The sequence below is a fragment of the Talpa europaea genome (assembly GCF_964194135.1).
Source record: "Talpa europaea genome assembly, chromosome: 1".
In the NCBI taxonomy this organism is placed as follows: Eukaryota; Metazoa; Chordata; class Mammalia; order Eulipotyphla; family Talpidae; genus Talpa; species Talpa europaea.
The window spans coordinates 12,300,249-12,316,991 of NC_140073.1; the positions used below are offsets into that span (position 1 = coordinate 12,300,249).

Genomic DNA, 16,743 nt, shown 5'->3' on the forward strand with positions numbered 1-16,743 from the left:
TTTTAGCTCTTTGCAATCGGCTCACGCGTGCTGTTAACGGTTAGGAAGGCAGAGCCGTGACACCAACCCCTTAATTCTCACTTGGGCCAGATTCTGAGGTTGATTGGCTGCTTGGAAAGCACCCCTGCAAACACCGGTCAGTTTCAAACTACATTTCCCTGGGGACCTTGCGGCCCGGGGCTTTGCTCCCCCACTTCCGGTTGTGCTTCAGGCCCCGCCCACTGGGGGCGCCGGCCAATAGACGCTTTCGGCTCTCTGGCCCGGCAGAAACAGGACGGGGCGGGTTCTGTGGCCCTGGCCGCGTCTTTAAATTCGGAGAAGCAGATTCGCTCGGTCAGCGGGGCCTGAGGTAATTTGGCCAGGTGTGTGGCCTCGGGGAGAGAGGTCCGTCAGTAGTCAGGAGCAGGCGTGAAGAAAGGCCGTATTATTCTCCCCCGGTGGCTGCTCCCCAGTCGGGTCTTGGGGTGGGGGTGGGGGCTCCTCCAGGAAGCGAATCTGCTGCGGAAACTCGAGAGACCAGTGACTCGGCAGGAGAAGATGGCGACCGTGTGGGATGAGGCTGAGGTTCGCGTAACGAGGGCTGGGGGTCTTGGAGCCGGGGCCAGCGGGGAGAAGCCTTTGGCGGGAGGGGAGGCGATGGCGCGGAGTCAAGGTCAGGTCGGGTCCTGCGATCGTTGCCGCTTGGGATGTGGGCAGAGGTCCTGACTTACCCATTTTGGTTTCATGGATGGAGAAACTGAGGCTCAGAGCGGGCGGTGGGATGACCGCCCTGAGTTAAAATTAAAAAAAAAAAAGTTGGTTTTTTTTTTTTTTTTTTTTAACAGCAAGATGGAATCGGGGAGGAGGTGCTCAAGATGTCCACAGAAGAGATCATCCAGCGCACACGACTGCTGGACAGTGAGATCAAGGTGTGCCCAGAACCCCTGTTGCGGGCAGTGGAGACCTCCACAGGGCAGATCTTGGTGATTCTGGCCGCCCCTTTCACCTTGTTCTCAGCCTCCCTGGGGGAGGCATGGGGACTGCGAATTCCTCCTCCCAACCAGGAAAAGAGAACAGAAAACTAAGCCTTGCAAGTAACCAGAGCCGGGGCAGGGTCGTGGGAGAGCAGACCTGAGAGGCATTACCAGACTGCCCTTCCCAGTGAGGTGTTTAAGTCTTCCTCTGGAGAATCCTTTTGTTTATTTTTTTTAAAAAAGATTTATTTATTTATACAAGCACTGGGTACAGTCAGAAGCGTGGGAGGATGAGAGAATTCACCAGAGCCAGAGCTGGGAACAGAACAGACTGACGAAAAACATTGCTGAGGGGAGCAGCAAGCGAGGCAGGAAAGGTCTATTGGGCCATGTGGGACCCTCGCGGGCAGCTAGGGATCGAACCCGTGCTGCGGGCAGCTTCACAGCCCAGTGCTCAACCGCTGTGCCACCAGGGGAGGCCCTGGAGAATCCTTTTAGAAAATTTCCAACTTAAATATGAGGACACTGAGGCTCAGAGGGTACTCCATGAAGTACATAACCCTTAATTAAGAGACAGATTCCAACACCTATATTTGCTTCATTTGAAGTCCTGCTTTTTCCTTTATGACAACTTCACTAGGAAGTTTCCAAACTGGTCTCCTGTTTAGTCTTCTGCTGGATGTGGATAGGGTCAGGTTCAGAGTATCTTAGAGCTGTGAACAGATGCTGGAGGGGCCCCTGGGTAGCCTGGAGCTCACCCACTGCAAAGCTGTAGGATAAAAAGCTGTTGGATGTTTGATATCTCATCCCAGATCATGAAGAGTGAAGTGTTGCGAGTCACTCATGAACTCCAGGCCATGAAGGACAAGATCAAAGAGAACAGTGAGAAAATCAAAGTGAACAAGACTCTGCCATACCTCGTCTCCAACGTCATCGAGGTGTGTGTGTATGTGGAGGGGAAGAGAGGGGATCATCAGGACTTGGAGACAACCTGGCATGGGACCATTGGGGAAAGAGTGGGTGGAAGTTTTGAGGCTCATGTTGCATGATAGAGGTTATACCTTTAGGCTCCCTCCTCAGTTTGCATTTCCAGGAGGATAGATAGGGCTTGGAAATGAAAAGGTGTCAGACGTCTCACGTCTCCTTTTCCACTAGTTTATCCTTCCCTGGTGGATGAGCCCAGTTTAGAGAAGCAACACCTAAATAAATGTTAACGGTTCCCTTGCTGTGCCCAGAGCTAGTCTGAGGAATAAAGTAGGGGTGATCTGCCCTGCACGAGGGGATTGTCTTGGCCCCAGAATCATTGGGCACAATGGAGTTTAAGGGGGTGAGCAAGGCCTTTTGATCTGAACTTTTTCCCTTCTCAGCTTCTGGATGTTGATCCTAATGACCAAGAAGAGGATGGTGCCAATATTGACCTGGATTCCCAGAGGAAGGGCAAGTGTGCAGTGATCAAAACCTCTACACGACAGGTGAGACCGGGGAGGTTGAGGGCGAATGTGGGACTTGACTAGGAAGTCTTGTGGGGGGCAGTAACTGAGGCTGAACTTGGAATCTTTCTTACAGACATACTTCCTGCCTGTGATTGGGTTGGTAGATGCTGAAAAACTGAAGCCAGGAGACTTGGTGGTGAGTGGTGCCCTCTCGCCCAGGCAGGGCTTTTCCAGTGAGGTTTCTCTCACTGACCTCAACTGAGAAACCTCACTGACCTTAACTCAGAAACCTCAACTGAGGTTTTTCTCAGTTGAGCCCTTGCCCCAGACCTAGGTTACTCTGTTGGCTGTTAATCTTGACAGAACAGTCCAAAGAGTCTGAGAATCTGTCTACCTGCTCTCTCTCTCTCTTTTTTTTTTTTTTTTTTAAGATTTTTATTTATTTAAACAAGAACCGGGGTATAGGTTAGATGCACAGGAGGGTGAGAGGATTCACCAGAGATAGAGTGGGGAACAGAACAGGCAGACTAATGAAATACACTGTTGAGGGGAGCAGCAGGCGAGACAGGAGAGGTCTGCCGTGCCATGTGGGACCCTCGCCGGCCAGCTGGGGTTGAACCCATGCTGCAGAGGCTGTAGACAGCTTCACAGCACTGTGCTCAACCTCCTGCGCCACCAGGGGAGGCCGTACCTGTTCTCTTATTCTTCGGTTACCCAGTCTTACATCTTGTCTTTCACTCTACAGACACCTGTTACCCAGCCAATTAGGTAGGCCTTGATCTGGGACAAATCTGAAGGCTTCCTATTGTGTCCTCAGGGTGTGAACAAAGATTCCTATCTGATACTGGAGACTCTGCCCACAGAGTATGACTCAAGAGTGAAGGCCATGGAGGTGGATGAGAGGCCCACAGAGCAATACAGTGACATCGGGGGCCTGGACAAGCAGATTCAGGAGGTGAGGGAAGGCATGGCAGCCACCAGCAGGCTCCCCCCAGCCTTTTGTGCTTCTCTAGTTGGTTAACCAGAGCTCTTCTCCCTAATGTGCTTTTTCTCCTTATAGCATCTGAGGGAGGCAAAGCAGGTGTGGTTTAACAGTTTAGGACACTGAGGTCCTGAGAGACTGAATGATTTGCCCAGAGTCACAGAAAGTCAGGGCCAGAACCAGGAGTGGAACTTTGGCTCCTTGTTCTTGGCCCAGTATCTTCCCACCATACACTGCTGTTCCTGGTGAGACCATAGCCTGCCCTGCTGGGAGTGAGTGTGACCTTTTCATGTGGTGGAAGGAGAGGACAGAGTCCCTGAATTGGAGTAGGAGGGTTGCAGTTGAAGCCCTTAATGGTGGGGCTGTAGGAGCCCTCAGGGCTTTACTCTCCTCACCTAGGCCTTCTTCCTGGCAGCTGGTGGAGGCCATTGTCCTGCCAATGAACCACAAGGAAAAGTTTGAGAACTTGGGAATCCAGCCTCCAAAAGGGGTGCTGATGTATGGGCCCCCAGGCACGGGCAAGACCCTGCTGGCTCGAGCCTGTGCTGCACAGACCAAGGTGAGTGGATGGATGAGGCGGAGGTGGGTGGGCACTAAAGTTCAAAGGGGCTTCCTGGTACCTTTGGCCTGACTGTCTGTCCCACCCCCCAGGCCACCTTCCTGAAGCTGGCTGGCCCACAGCTGGTACAGATGTTCATTGGGGATGGTGCTAAGCTGGTCCGAGACGCCTTTGCCCTGGCCAAGGAGAAAGCGCCATCCATCATCTTCATTGATGAACTGGACGCCATTGGCACCAAGCGGTAAGGGAATGTGTTCCAGTGCCCTCTTACCTCTGGGCCGGGGTGGTTGTACCTTTGTGGTTGTGCCTCTGAAATTCTCTTCGGACTAGCTACCCTGATTCTTTTTCCCTGACCATCTTTCCCCTGATTTTCTTCTTCCCTGACCATCTTTTCTTCTTGCAGCTGCCAGCATATTCCTCTCAGAACATGGTTGTATGACTCAAATGCACCCACGGTGCCTCCCTTAAATAGATGTTATGTCAAACCCTTCCTGGGCCGCCTCATCACTCTTTGGGATGAATGCTGATCTTGCCATGGCCTTCAAGGCTCCCCATTTGTCCCCTCCCCACCTCTCACAGCGTCCCCTCTGTGTGCAGGCCCACCCTGGCTCTGGTGGGGAAGACTTCGAACCTGCTCTTCTCTCTCTAGAATGTGCTTTTCCTTTCTCCTCTTCTTCATTGGCTAGTTGCCTAGCCAGTGTGTTTTCAGCCTTCAGGTGAGGGGTACTTCCTTCGGGATGCCTGCCTGGGCTCCCCTTAGGCTCCAAATGTGCACCAGCTTCCTGTATTTCTAAGCTTTAGTTCAGTTTGCAGTGGCACATTCCTAGGGATAGCCCAGGCAGTGGCTAGTTTTGCTTACTGTTTATCCTCAGCCTGGCACCTCATCCCAGCAGCCTTTCCAGTCTGGATGTTGTCATCAACAGCTAGTGACACATTTTCTATGCCTTCCCCCGGCTGGGGTCCCAAGTTGAACAAGACCTTTCCCTGCCTTTGATGGGTTGGTTTAGGTCCTGGTGGGTAGAGGGGAGGTGTCTGCTGGAGTTGAGACCTCACCAGTGTTTGTGGCCTCCTGTGTGTCTCAGTTTTGACAGTGAGAAGGCTGGGGACCGGGAGGTGCAGAGGACGATGCTGGAACTTTTGAATCAGCTGGATGGGTTCCAGCCCAACACTCAAGTAAAGGTGAGTGTAATCCCCTCACAGATGAAGAAAATGGGGCCTAGAAGTCAGGGGACCATCTTGGTCATCTAGCTAGTGCCACAGGAATTAGAACTGGGGTTTGTCTTACATCCCCTACCTTTCCCCCTAGACCCTGGGCTGCCTCTCTGCATTTTACAGCCATGACTGTTACCTGTCTGTGAACATGTTCCTCTTCACTGCAAATTGCTACTGTTCTCCTCGCTCAGGTCATTGCAGCCACTAACAGGGTGGACATCCTGGACCCCGCCTTACTCCGCTCAGGCCGCCTGGACCGCAAGATCGAGTTCCCCATGCCCAATGAGGAGGCCCGGGCTAGAATCATGCAGATCCACTCCCGAAAGATGAACGTCAGGTGGGCAAGCGCACACACGAGGCACTGAAACCTGGGGGCAGCAGCAGAGTGGTCTCCATCTTTCCTCTTTGCACTGAGCTCCCCAGGCCTACAGTCATCCTATTTTCATTCACGTAGCACTATTCCTTACGCCTGTCTCCCTTTCTCCCCAGCTGCCTGAGATTGCATCTTGCTGGGGTTCAGACCCTAACTCTGAGTGCACTCCTCTGAGTCCTCCCGCTCCCTCCTATCCCAAGATCACAAGGTGCAAATGCCACAGACCCTGTTTTTGGGTACCCTCTCCCTACCCAGCAGATGAGCGCAACCCAATCTGGCCTGGGGCAGTCCAGCCAGATGGACCTGCTTTTAAATCTCTGTGACCTTCAGCAGGTGGCATGACCTCTCTACGCCTCTTTTCTTCTGGACTTTAGGGGCAGTGGCACGGCCTTGGAGTTGTGGCAATATTAACTACAGTGCTCGGCACATGAGACTAAGTGGCAGTGGCAGTGCCAGGTTGATGCAGCGCTCTGCTGCCTGGGAGATAGAGACACTCAAATGTCTTCCCAACCTCCTCCTCCATCTTGAGCTAAATCCTTTCGTCACGTCTCAGGTGCAGATTTTTGGAAAGTTAGAGCTCACGAGACGCTAGAAATGACTTGGTCTCACCTGCTCTTGCCATGCATCTTGTACCAATAAGAGAACAAGGCACCAATTGGCAGTGTTGCAGAGTTGGGATCGTGAGAAGACAGCTCCTCCTGCCCCTCCCCGTGAGTAACTGAGCCCTGTGGTTTCCATTCTCCCCAGTCCTGATGTGAATTACGAGGAGCTGGCCCGCTGTACGGATGACTTCAACGGGGCCCAGTGCAAAGCTGTGTGTGTGGAGGCGGTGAGTGTTGGAATGAGGGGGCGTTCATCCTTTTTTGCCCTCCTTCCTGGATAGGACAAGGGTGTTCGGCTGTGGGGAACCTGTTGATGGGAACACAATGAGAGGGCTGAGTCTGGCTGGGTATGGGGAGCACACTAGAGCCTTTCTGTTCTGGGTGCAGGGCATGATTGCACTACGCAGGGGTGCCACGGAGCTGACCCACGAGGATTACATGGAGGGCATACTGGAGGTGCAGGCCAAGAAGAAAGCCAACCTGCAGTACTATGCCTAGGGGGCGCCATCACGTACTTCTTGGCCTCATGCTTGAAATTGGAAATAAAAGATGCTTTCTGGACCCTGCCACCATGTCTACCTGGCCTCCCCTTGGTTCTGGTTGGAGGGACGGGGGCATATGAAGGAGGCCCCTTCCATAGGTGCTGCTGCCTGCAAATGAGCCATTCATAGGCCTCGAACCAGTTGTCAGGACAGGGCCTCCTGGGAGGGTTGCACCGTAGCTGTTGCTCACGTCTTCTGGCCTCCCTACTCCCTGCCTTGCCTTTGCTCTTAGAGGCTTGTGGTCCTGCAGCTCAGGAATGACGGGCCTTTTAAAACTCTGGACCCTGAGCCTTCTGTTTCTCCACATTTCCCTTTAGCTCATTTGGCCCACTTCTCCCGGCTGAAAAGTGGAACCTTGGGCCATATCCACTCAGAGCTCTTTCAGGTCACTCTGTGGTCATGCTGTGTCTCCCACACCTCCGTTCAGCCAGTCTACTCCCCTCTACCCTGTCATGCCCATATCCCGTCGCAGGTCTCTGTAGGATCTCGCTGATCTCCCCCAACTTTCTGCTTCCTTCATCTAACCCATGTGGATACCATTTGTTGCATACTGACCTTTTCTGTGCTAATTGGGTGTAGTGCATAATTTTATCTAGTTATGTGTCTTTACCAATAGGGTAACCTCATTTTCAGATGTGTTTAAGCAGCTGGGCTACGGTTGTACAATTTTTTTTAAAGATTTATTTACTTATGCATACAAGAGCTGAGGTACAGGCCAGAGGTGCAGGGGGTGAGAGGACTCACCAGACACAGAGTGGGGAACAGAACAGGCAGACGGACTGAAATACACTGCTAAGGGGAGGAGCGGGCGAGACAGGAGAGGTCTGCTGCATCATGTGTCTTGCTCCCTGGCCGGTCGGGGATTGAACTCGTGCTGCAGAGGCTGTGGATTGCTTCATAGTGTGGTGCTTAACACCTTGCGCCACCAGGGAGGCCGCAACTTTTTTTTTTAAGGTTTATTTTTATTCATGCATACAAGAACGGGGGTGTAGGCCAAGGGTGTATGTGTGGGGGAAGATTCATCGGAGACAGAGTAAGGAGAACAGGTGGACTGACTGAAAGACATTGCCAAGGGGAGCAGCGGGCAAGACAGGAGAGGTCTGCTGCGCCCTGTGGGTTAGTTAGCTCCCTGGCCAGGGATTGAACTCATGCTGCAGTGGCTGCCGATAGCTTCATAGTGCTGAGACTTACTTAATCTCTTGTGCCACCAGGGAGGCCCAGTGGTACAACTCTTAGCTGGCATAGCTGGGATTCAAATCCAGGATGGAGAGAAGTCTCCTCTTCACTGTGGTTCCTTCCCCATAGCACCTTGATTGGCTTTTGAAAGTAGCAGCTCTTGAAAACTCTCCTCAGCTCGCTCTTGCTGTCTGGCCAGAGCTCCTGCATCCTCCTCTCCCCTGCCCACTGGGGACATGCCCGTGGCGAGCTGCCTGTGGGGCTGGCTCTTTGCCAGCTTATCCCCTCCCCTCTAGTGCCACTGCCCTCCCGAGTGTCCTTGTATACATCTCTGTGCCGCAGTCCCATTCACTTCCCACCCCTCTGCCCAAGGAGCCCTCAGCACAGCCTCTGAAGTGCTTCTGGTCCTGTCTCCTGTCCAGGGCTCCTTCACCATCAGGCCTGTATTTTTGTTTCATCTTCAAACCAGTTTGGGCATTCACCTGGCTGTAGCACCTGAGTGAACTTGGCTTCCTCACCTATAAGAGGCGATCCCACTGCCTCCCTCAGCAGACCGAGTGCGATGATCACAAGGTGCCTCTCTGCCATTTGGCATGGGCTCACGGCCAGGCACTGCCCAGGGAAGGGTGGGGACTGGCGAGGTAGCCCTGGCTTCCTTTCTTCTTGTCAGGGCCAGACTCACCAGGCCCTTGAGGCATATATGTCCCTTGAGGAATATGTCATAGCCAAGTGAAGCAGATCGTGTTTTGCTAATAAAAATACTGAGCCAGGCATCCCAGCTGAAGCAGCAGCTGGTTTTGGCTTCACAGACCCTTTACCAGACCCCATGACTGCGCAGACTTGCTGCTCTCTACTGGAGGTGAAGGGGAACTTCCATTCTCCCCCACATCTGCTTTCTCCTGATAGCACTGGAGAAGCAGCGTACCCCATGTCCAGTGCCGTCTTCACATCCTAGGGGTGTGTGGTTTAGCAGGATCTGCATTTTTTCCTTTTTAAAGAAAAATAAGTACATTTCTCTGAGGCCAAACCCAGGTAGGGCTCTGGACAGGGCTGCTCTATTCCTTGATTACATCTCTGGGCAGCAGGGGAAGAGTCCCCTGGCAAGGTGGGCTACAATGGCATGGTGCTGGGCAACAGCAGATGAAGCCAGGGAAACATGAAGGGCTATACCCAATTCCGAGGAACACTGAGGGTCACAGCATGAAGCAGAAGGGGTGGGGGTGGGGGGAGGAGCTGGGGCCCAAGGAGCAGCCATGCTGGCCAGAGCACAGAGGCATGGGACGGCCCAGCTTGACCAGGGGCTCTGCTGTACAGAACAGAGGCAGCCAGTTTGGGCATAATATTTATTTGCATCTATTTATAGAATAGGTATTTACAGATACAAACGGAACCACAGCAAAACTGCTGTAAAAGCATTCGGACCCTCTTGATGGCCACGTCACAGAATGTCCAGTCGAGTAGCAGGGCCAGAGCCTGGCTGTGGAGCAGGCCAGCTGAGTACCTGGGCGTCAGCCAAGGGAAATAGCTGGGGATTATGGCTTCAGCATTCTCCCAGAGCACATTCCTGAGTGCTGACCTTGTGGAGTCCTCCCTGCCCCTGCCTTCCCCCTACCCGCAGTGGGGCAGGCAAAGGGGCCCTGAGCAGGGAAGGGCAGTCAGGGCACCCCTCTTGTCCCCAGAGTATCTGCCGGGGCCCTGAGCTGGCTGGAGCATCACTGGGCTGGACCAGAAGGCCTCTGGCCAGGTGCTGCTCCCTGCTCTGCAGGCTGCTGTTTGGCAGCTGGAGGTGGCAAGAGCTGCTGGTGCTGCCAGGGAGCATTCACTAGGGCTCGGGAGCTACTCAGGCAGCAGCTATGAGAAGAAGGTCTCAGCATCTCCCAGCTCTGTGCCGGGAAGGGCAGGACTGTTAGTGCTGAGTGGGGCTGTGGGCTCCACAAGCACTTGCCTCTCCTTTCTTTGGCCTTAGAGCTGACGAAGGGCAGGCCAGGATGACAGACACAGAAGATGCCCCCGGTTCCTCGCTACCCAGGGCCGGGTCATGAACAGAGGTTTACTCTGACCAGGGACCCATGAGGCCCCAGCAGGGGGCTCGCCGCAGCCCCGGACTCCTGGGCTGCTCTCATTCCCCCTTAGAGTCCTGGAGGGGAGAGGCCTCTGCAGAGGACTTGTGCTTCTGTTCCTCACTGCTCACTTCGGGAGGTGCAAGATGACGGGACGGCAAGGAGAGACGACCACAGTGTGGCTGGGGTGGGCACTGGGATCACAGTGTCGGTCTGCGTACACAAGCACACACACTCCGTCCTCTCGTCTGGTCGGAGCTTGCTCTCAGGCAAGCTCTCAGCCCTCTACCACGCACGCATGTATTCATGCACGCACGCACGCATGGTCACAGAGCGAATCCGAGTCTTATTGCTGTGCAGGGGTGGGGCGTCAGGGAGGGTTACTCCACGAAGAGCGAGAACAGCACCATCACCACAATGCCCGTGCAGAGCAGAAGCACTTGCTGAAGGGAGTGCCTGTGGGCAGAGGGACTGCGTTCAGCAGGTGGCACTGATAGGGAGGGCAGAGAAGTTGGAAACTCCCTTGAGCCCCTAAGGGGGTGGCAGTCGAGTGCGTCACTCACCACGGGTCATCTTCCTCCAGGAGGTCAGGCAGCACGTTCACCAAGGCGATATAGAGAAAACCCCCGGAGGTGAAGGGCAGAATCCAGGCCACAGTCTCCTCTGCAGTGGGAGGAGAAGGCTGACTGCCTGGGAGCCCAGGGCACCTGGTGACCGCACCCCCTCCCACAAGGGTAGTGGGGCAGAACCCAGCCTGGATACCAGGGGCGGGGCGGCCATGCCCCTTGGCTGGGCCCTTCTGCTGAACACCACCTGCCGCCACCACCCACCACGCCCGTACCTACTCCCTTGGGGGACTGTGTACAGATGGCGAAGCAGGCACCCAGCAGGCCCCCCAGGGCAGTCGAGAGCTGCAGCTTGGCTGCGCTCCATCGGTCAAAGCCGGCCCGGAGCAGGATGGCAAAGTCGCCCACCTGAGGGGAGGTCCAGATGATCATGCTGGGCCCCCGAGGGACCAGAGGCCCTGAACACCGCCAGTGTGGACACGCACACCAAGCCCCCCGCACCAGCCCTGCCGCTGGGCCCCCGAGGCAGCATCCCCTTGACTGAGTTCCCAGTCACTAGGCTGGAGCGTGTCTGACAGTGGCTGCAGCCTGAGGGGCTGAGTAACTCCAGCCCCCACAATCTAGCCCCTGAGCCTGCCCCTGCTGGGCAGTCCCCCCAACCCCTGCCCTAGGCCCACACTGCTGACCTTGGGACCCCTCCCACGCTCACCTCGTGGGGGATCTCATGCAGAAGGATGGCCATGGTGGTCAGGAGCCCAATCTGCAGGGAGGTAAATCTGGGGGTCTGTGCCAGGGCCAGGGCACTCGTCCACTCATTCTACAAATGTTTGTTCTGAGTGCTCTGGCTGACAGTGTTAGGCCACTAAAACTAGCAGGAGTGACTAAAGGGGACAAGCTAGCAGCCCTCATGAAGCTCAGTCTGGAGAAGAGAGGCCAGGGTTGCGGACACGCAGCCATGTGCTCCCACCGACAGGTGCTGGGAGCAACGGGTGCCTCACTAGATGAGGGGTAAGCAGAGGCCTCTGGACATGCATTCAAGTGGTTCAAAGAGTGAGAGGAAGAACATTCTTGGCAGAGGGAAGAGTGAGGTGGAGGCTATGAGGGGTAAAGAGCTTAGTGAGTTTAAGAGCAGGCAGGCCAAGGGGGCAGGGTGAGGAGGTGAAGAACAAACACCTAGAAGGAGGCAAAGGCCTAGCTTAGTGGCCTGGCAGAGGCATGCGATCCCAACAAGGGGTATTTGCACCAAGAAGCAGAAAGACTGGAGAGGTGTGGCAGAGGTTGCACGGGCATCATTCCTACTGGGGCTGTTGGGGTTCACCTGCCCACCTCCACTCACCTTTTTGCTCACAAGGAAGCTGGCAGCCACAGCCAGCCCATGGGTGAAGTTGTCTATGGTGTTGGCCAGCAGGTTGAGATAGCCACTGACCTGGGAGGGGGAGAGAGAGCTGGGCCGAGCTGGCTGGGCAGGGCTGAGCCCGGCTGGCCACTTGGGGTGGGGCAGCTGCAGAAGAAGGGGGCCCTGAGTGGGCCACTCACTTTGATGGTCCGGACCACGGCGCTCAGGCCGGGTTCTGCCGCCGGCTGGGCCATATAGCGGCCTCCATGGAGCACGGCAGCAGCAGTGGGGTCTTTGGTGGGGGCCTAGGGCCAGGAGAAGGAGGGAGAAGTGACATTAGATGCCCCCCACTTGGCCAGGGTAGATGCAGGCAGGGGTAAGTGATGCAGCAGTGAGTGAACAGGCACATCCCTTTCATCTGGCTAGACTTCACAGCCTGGTCAGCCAGGGACCCCAAACTCAACAGCTCCTCCACCCCTCACACATCTGTAACTCTCAGTCTGTGAGAACAACTCCCAACAAGTGCTGAGGCTGTCACTCCCTAGATCCTCCCAAACATGCTGGCCCAGCCGCCCAGAGCTCAAGAAAAGGGCTAAGGAATCTGCTTTTCAGGTCTCAGAGACTCGGCCTCCAGGCCCTGGAACCACCACAGAGCAGAGGCTGACTGGCCCAGGCCCTGGGGGGCTGGGGCTCACCTGACTGGTCCCCTCCTCCTTGCTGTCCAGGAACATCTTCTCCAACGCCAGGAAGGTCAGGAAGCCAGCAATGACCCACAGCCCCAGCTGCTGTTGCTGCTGCAGGCTCTGTCCCTCACCACCTGCAGGGGGGCAGCGTTGCCAGGCCAAGGCAGGCCCATAGAAGGGGGGCAATTTGCAATAGGACCTAGTCCAGGGTAGTGACAGGGGCAGGCACCAGGACAAGTTCCCTGCCCTAATCCCGCAACCCTTCTCCCAAACATTCTGGCAGAGCAGACGGGGCCTAGGCCTTCCCAGGGCACAGGCACCAGCTTCCACCTTCCTTGTCCCTGCCCGCAGCCTCACTCACCAGGGCTGGCGCTGCACGTGTAGGCCCATGCCTCTGGCAGCAGGTGGAGAAACACATTTCCCAGGAGTCCCCCCAAGGCAAAGCTGAGCAGCTGCTTCAGGCGCCGGGCCCCAGCTATAAGGCAGAGATGAGGAGCTTGGGGACTAAGTCACCAGAGCCCCTGGCCACACTTCTGCCCGATTCGGCTTTCTGGGCTCTCTGTGTTGTCCCAGGCAGACCACAAATGTCTGGAAGGCTAGACACAGATGACGGTCCTTTACGGATCCCCCAGGCCCAGCAGGGGCTGGATGCTTGGCAGGAATGCACCGCAACCTGCTGGATGACTGTGGAACCACCACCACTTCATGGTTAAGACACTGGCCACAGGTGCCAGCTCCCCAACCCACCAGTTGGTAACCTCAGGCAGAGAACCGAGACTCAGTTTTTCCATATGTAAACTGATAGGGACCCTGCGGGATTTAAGTAACAATATATATAACAAATGCTCCCCAAGAGAGAAATTTTATCTTCTCAGCCAATTCCTCAGAAAGTGGCCGGGATTTGGGGAATTGGCAGACTTGCAGCATCCAGAGTTGAAAATGGCTTGAGGGCCATGTCCTGACCCTGCATTTGATAGAGGAACTGAGGCCCAGAGGACAAAGCAGCTTGATAGTGGGGTGGGACCCCACTATTTTTAGCAGCCCCCCATCTGATCTTATTTCTCTGTCTCGAGGGCTTGTGATATGCACAGGTATGAAAGGGTAGCCAAGGAAATGCCTCCGCCCAAACTCTGCCCTGGGTCCCAGGGAAGCTGCTGCTTTGAGGCTGTATGACACTGGCATGGTCACAGACCCCTCTGCCTGTGCTTCTCCATTTGTAAAATAGGGCTAATAATCCAGTGCCCTCCATTGACCCAGCAGGGGTGCTACAAGAGGGGCTGAGTTGATGCACAGGGGACAGCAGGGCCCACAGGCTCTGTCCACAACTGTGGCACCAGCCCTCAGCCTGGTGCCTGGCACAGGCGTCTGTAGCCATCTGCTGAATAAACAGTGCCTCAGCCTGGAAGGTGGCACATGCCTGGGGAGTATGCACATGCTTCCAACAGATTCCTGGGGCTCTGATCCAGGCTTACTAGGTCATATTCTAGGGTGGGGTGACAGGCATCTGCATTTTTAGCAGCCCCCCATCTGATCTTCTTTATTTCTCTGTCTCGAGGGCTTGTGATGTGCACAGGTATGAAAGGGTAGCCAAGAAAATGCCTCCGCCCAAACTCTGCCCACCTCCCAGATGCCTGTCCAGAGGAGGACCTGCTAAGCGGTGAGGCCAACTCAGGGGTTCTTGATCTGAGAGCTCCTTTGCGCAGTGAGCAGAGACTGAGGGAGAGGCAGTACTTTGCTTGCCATTATACCCCCGTACCCAGCATGAGGCCTGAGAACACAGCCTTGCCCTGTACCAGGCAGTGCTTTAGGATATACATTGATTCAATCTTCACAACAGTACCTGTGAAGTAGATACTATTATTATCCCTGTTTATTAAGGCTGGAAGTCTGAGGCAGAATGAAGTTAACTAATTTGCACATTGCCACCCAGCTGGACCAGGACTTGAACCCAGGCAGCCTGGCATCCATATTTCCACAATTATCTTATATTGTTTCTTGGTCACTGTTTTCTGACTTCTATTCTTCGGAATAAACAAACACATGAACGAACAAACAAATAAGCACGCCACACCTTAGTCACTAGACCAAGATGACAAACTATTCTGTTCCTGTCCACCTGAGACATAATGTAACTCAACTTGAGTTTCCCAGGCTGCTGGCAGGTCCTGGGGTCAGAGGTCACCCACCTTCTGAGCGCAGCATGGTCCCCATCTCCAGGGGAATGACGAGCAGCGGGAAGACCCCACTCAATCCCACCATGAGTGAGCCCAGGAGGGAGCAGATCCAGGTATCCAGTCTCTCTCCACTCAGCAGGGCCCCCCAGGACTCGCTTTCCTTGTTGTCTAGGCGACAGGCTGCTGCAGCCCTCCGGCCCCGGGGGGCCTGCTGGAAACCCCCAGCCCCTCCCAGGAGCTCCAGGGCAAGAGCAGTGAAGAAGAGGAGCCTTTGGCCCGCCATGCCACAGCCAAGGCAGGGACATCCAGGCATACCACGTGCTGAAAAACACAAAGGCCACTTACGTGAGCTGCCACCCTTGGCTGCACACCTTAGGAAACGTGGCTTCTCAACCCTCTCTCCCTGCCACCTCCCAGCCACTGCCCCAAGTGTCTGTGACATCCACCTCCTGCTTGCCTTTGCCCAGGGCCTCTGAGGATCCAAATGGTGGGTGCCCAGTGCGAAGGGGCTCTGCTCCGCCACGCCCCACTTCCAAGGACCACGCATTTTTTCCTTCTGAGCCGGCTCCAGACTGTGTGTCAGCCTGTCCGCCTGAGGCTAAACTTTCCTTAATGACAGGGTGAGGCGCTGGCTGGGTTCCCCTCAGCCACCGGCGGGCCCAGCCCAGCCGGGTGTCTCTGGCTGCCAGGGGAGTCTGCCACCAGGCTGTGCCTGGCTGAGGATACCCTAGGGACTAGGGATGGAGGCTGGCACTATCTAGCTTGATGGCACGACAGCAGAAGGTGCAGATGGGGCAACCAAGCAGCTAAGACTGGGCCATTAGAGCTTCTTCCTAGGAAATGAGACCAATGTCCCAGGGGCAGGAGGCAGACAGGAGGTGGGGCTGAAGTGAAAGGAGCCGGAGGCTAGGAGGGGCCTCACACCCCAAGAGCAGAGGCTTTGAAGATCTGCCCCTAACTTTGAGGGCAAGTCCTTGAAGGCCGTCTCTGATCCTCAGTTTCCTCAGCTGTAGGATAAAGATAAGTACAGACTCCCTCACACAGTCGTGAAGGGGGGCTGAGACTGTGCAGGCGGTGCCCATGCCCGGCACCAGCAGTACAGGGAGCCGGAAGGAGGCCGGGAGCCCAGGGATGCAGGGAGCCCAGGGAAGCAGGAAGGTATCCAGTCGGAGGGTCACAGGGGATGTGAGTCAACCAAGCAGAAGTTCCAGATGGAAACTTGGACATGAAGTTTAAATGTGGTCTGCCCTGGCTCATGCTGGCCGTGACCTTGACGTGGTGATGTCTCTGCCTCAGTTTCCTCTTGCTGATGGGCGGGTGGGTGGGGTGGAAAAGATACCCACGTCTAAGCTCCCGAGGCCTTAACGTGCGACCTGATGAAACCGACTGGGCTCCTCTGGGGACCCAGGGCAGGACGGGGTCAGTCTGGACTTGGAGGCCTCAGTGGGTCTCGCGAAGACCCCGGGTTTGGGAGCGCGGGAGGGGCGCGGGCGAGTCAGAGGAGAGGGCAGGGAACAGGCAAGAAGCGCGGGTCAAGAGACTCGGAAAAAGTGGGAGCGCCCGACGCGGAGGGGGCAGCGAGGGCGAGACGGGGGCGGCGTGAGGGGCGCCAGGGAGCCGGGCCCGTGGAGGTTGAACCCCCGGCTCTGGGCCCGAGACCCAGGTCGGCCCGGGCGGAGCGGGATGGGGTCAGCTGGGTCCTCCCCGCCGGGGGCGCGGGCCCCGAGGGTCGGCACTCACCGAGCGGCAGCGGCGGCGGCGCTCCGGGCGGCCCCGGCCATCCAGCTGCGACACCTCGCCCCGCCCCGGGCCTGCCCCGCCCGGCCCGGCCCGGCCGCCCGGCCCCCGGCCCGGAGCCGCCCCCGGCGTGCGGCCACGTCACACGGGACCCGCCCGGAACCCCGCGCGCCGCGCGCCGGGGGTCGGGGGGAGCGGTGGTCGGTGCGCGCTTCCGCCTGGCGGCCAAGGGGGACCGGGCGGCCGGCGCACTTCCGCTCGGGCCGGAGGGGGCCGGAGCGGGGCGGTGGGGGCGGCCGGACGGAAGTGAGGGCCCCAACAGCGCCGCGCTCGCCCTGGCGGGGTGGGGGCGGGA

General features: G+C 56.4%; 2 protein-coding genes across 2 annotated transcripts; one reads left to right on the forward strand and one right to left on the reverse strand.

Moving 5' to 3' along the window:
- Positions 1-498: 498 nt before the first annotated feature.
- PSMC3 (proteasome 26S subunit, ATPase 3) lies at positions 499-6,675 on the forward strand. Its single transcript, XM_084241366.1, has 12 exons — positions 499-564; positions 825-908; positions 1,766-1,891; positions 2,321-2,425; positions 2,520-2,582; positions 3,204-3,341; positions 3,784-3,927; positions 4,020-4,168; positions 5,010-5,106; positions 5,331-5,476; positions 6,260-6,341; positions 6,502-6,675. Exons 1-12 carry the CDS (start codon positions 538-540, stop codon positions 6,610-6,612), a joined length of 1,272 nt encoding a protein of 423 aa, XP_084097492.1. The 5' UTR covers positions 499-537; the 3' UTR covers positions 6,613-6,675.
- Positions 6,676-10,272: 3,597 nt separating this feature from the next.
- SLC39A13 (solute carrier family 39 member 13) lies at positions 10,273-14,964 on the reverse strand (the record flags this gene model as incomplete). The annotated part of the gene is made up of 9 exons (XM_084232086.1): positions 10,273-10,348; positions 10,456-10,555; positions 10,734-10,866; positions 11,168-11,218; positions 11,795-11,884; positions 11,995-12,099; positions 12,490-12,611; positions 12,839-12,952; positions 14,664-14,964. The coding sequence occupies 9 exons, from the start codon at positions 14,962-14,964 to the stop codon at positions 10,273-10,275; spliced, it is 1,092 nt and encodes a 363-aa protein (XP_084088212.1).
- Between the last annotated feature and the right edge of the window lie 1,779 nt (positions 14,965-16,743).

Excerpts from the sequence above, each read along its gene's own strand:
- PSMC3 (XM_084241366.1), top strand. The coding sequence starts at position 538 with ATGGCGACCGTGTGGGATGAGGCTGAG. Across the intron at positions 565-824 it reads CCGTGTGGGATGAGGCTGAG|CAAGATGGAATCGGGGAGGA; the intron begins GTTCGCGTAACG and ends TTTTTTTAACAG. Across the intron at positions 909-1,765 it reads TGCTGGACAGTGAGATCAAG|ATCATGAAGAGTGAAGTGTT; the intron begins GTGTGCCCAGAA and ends ATCTCATCCCAG.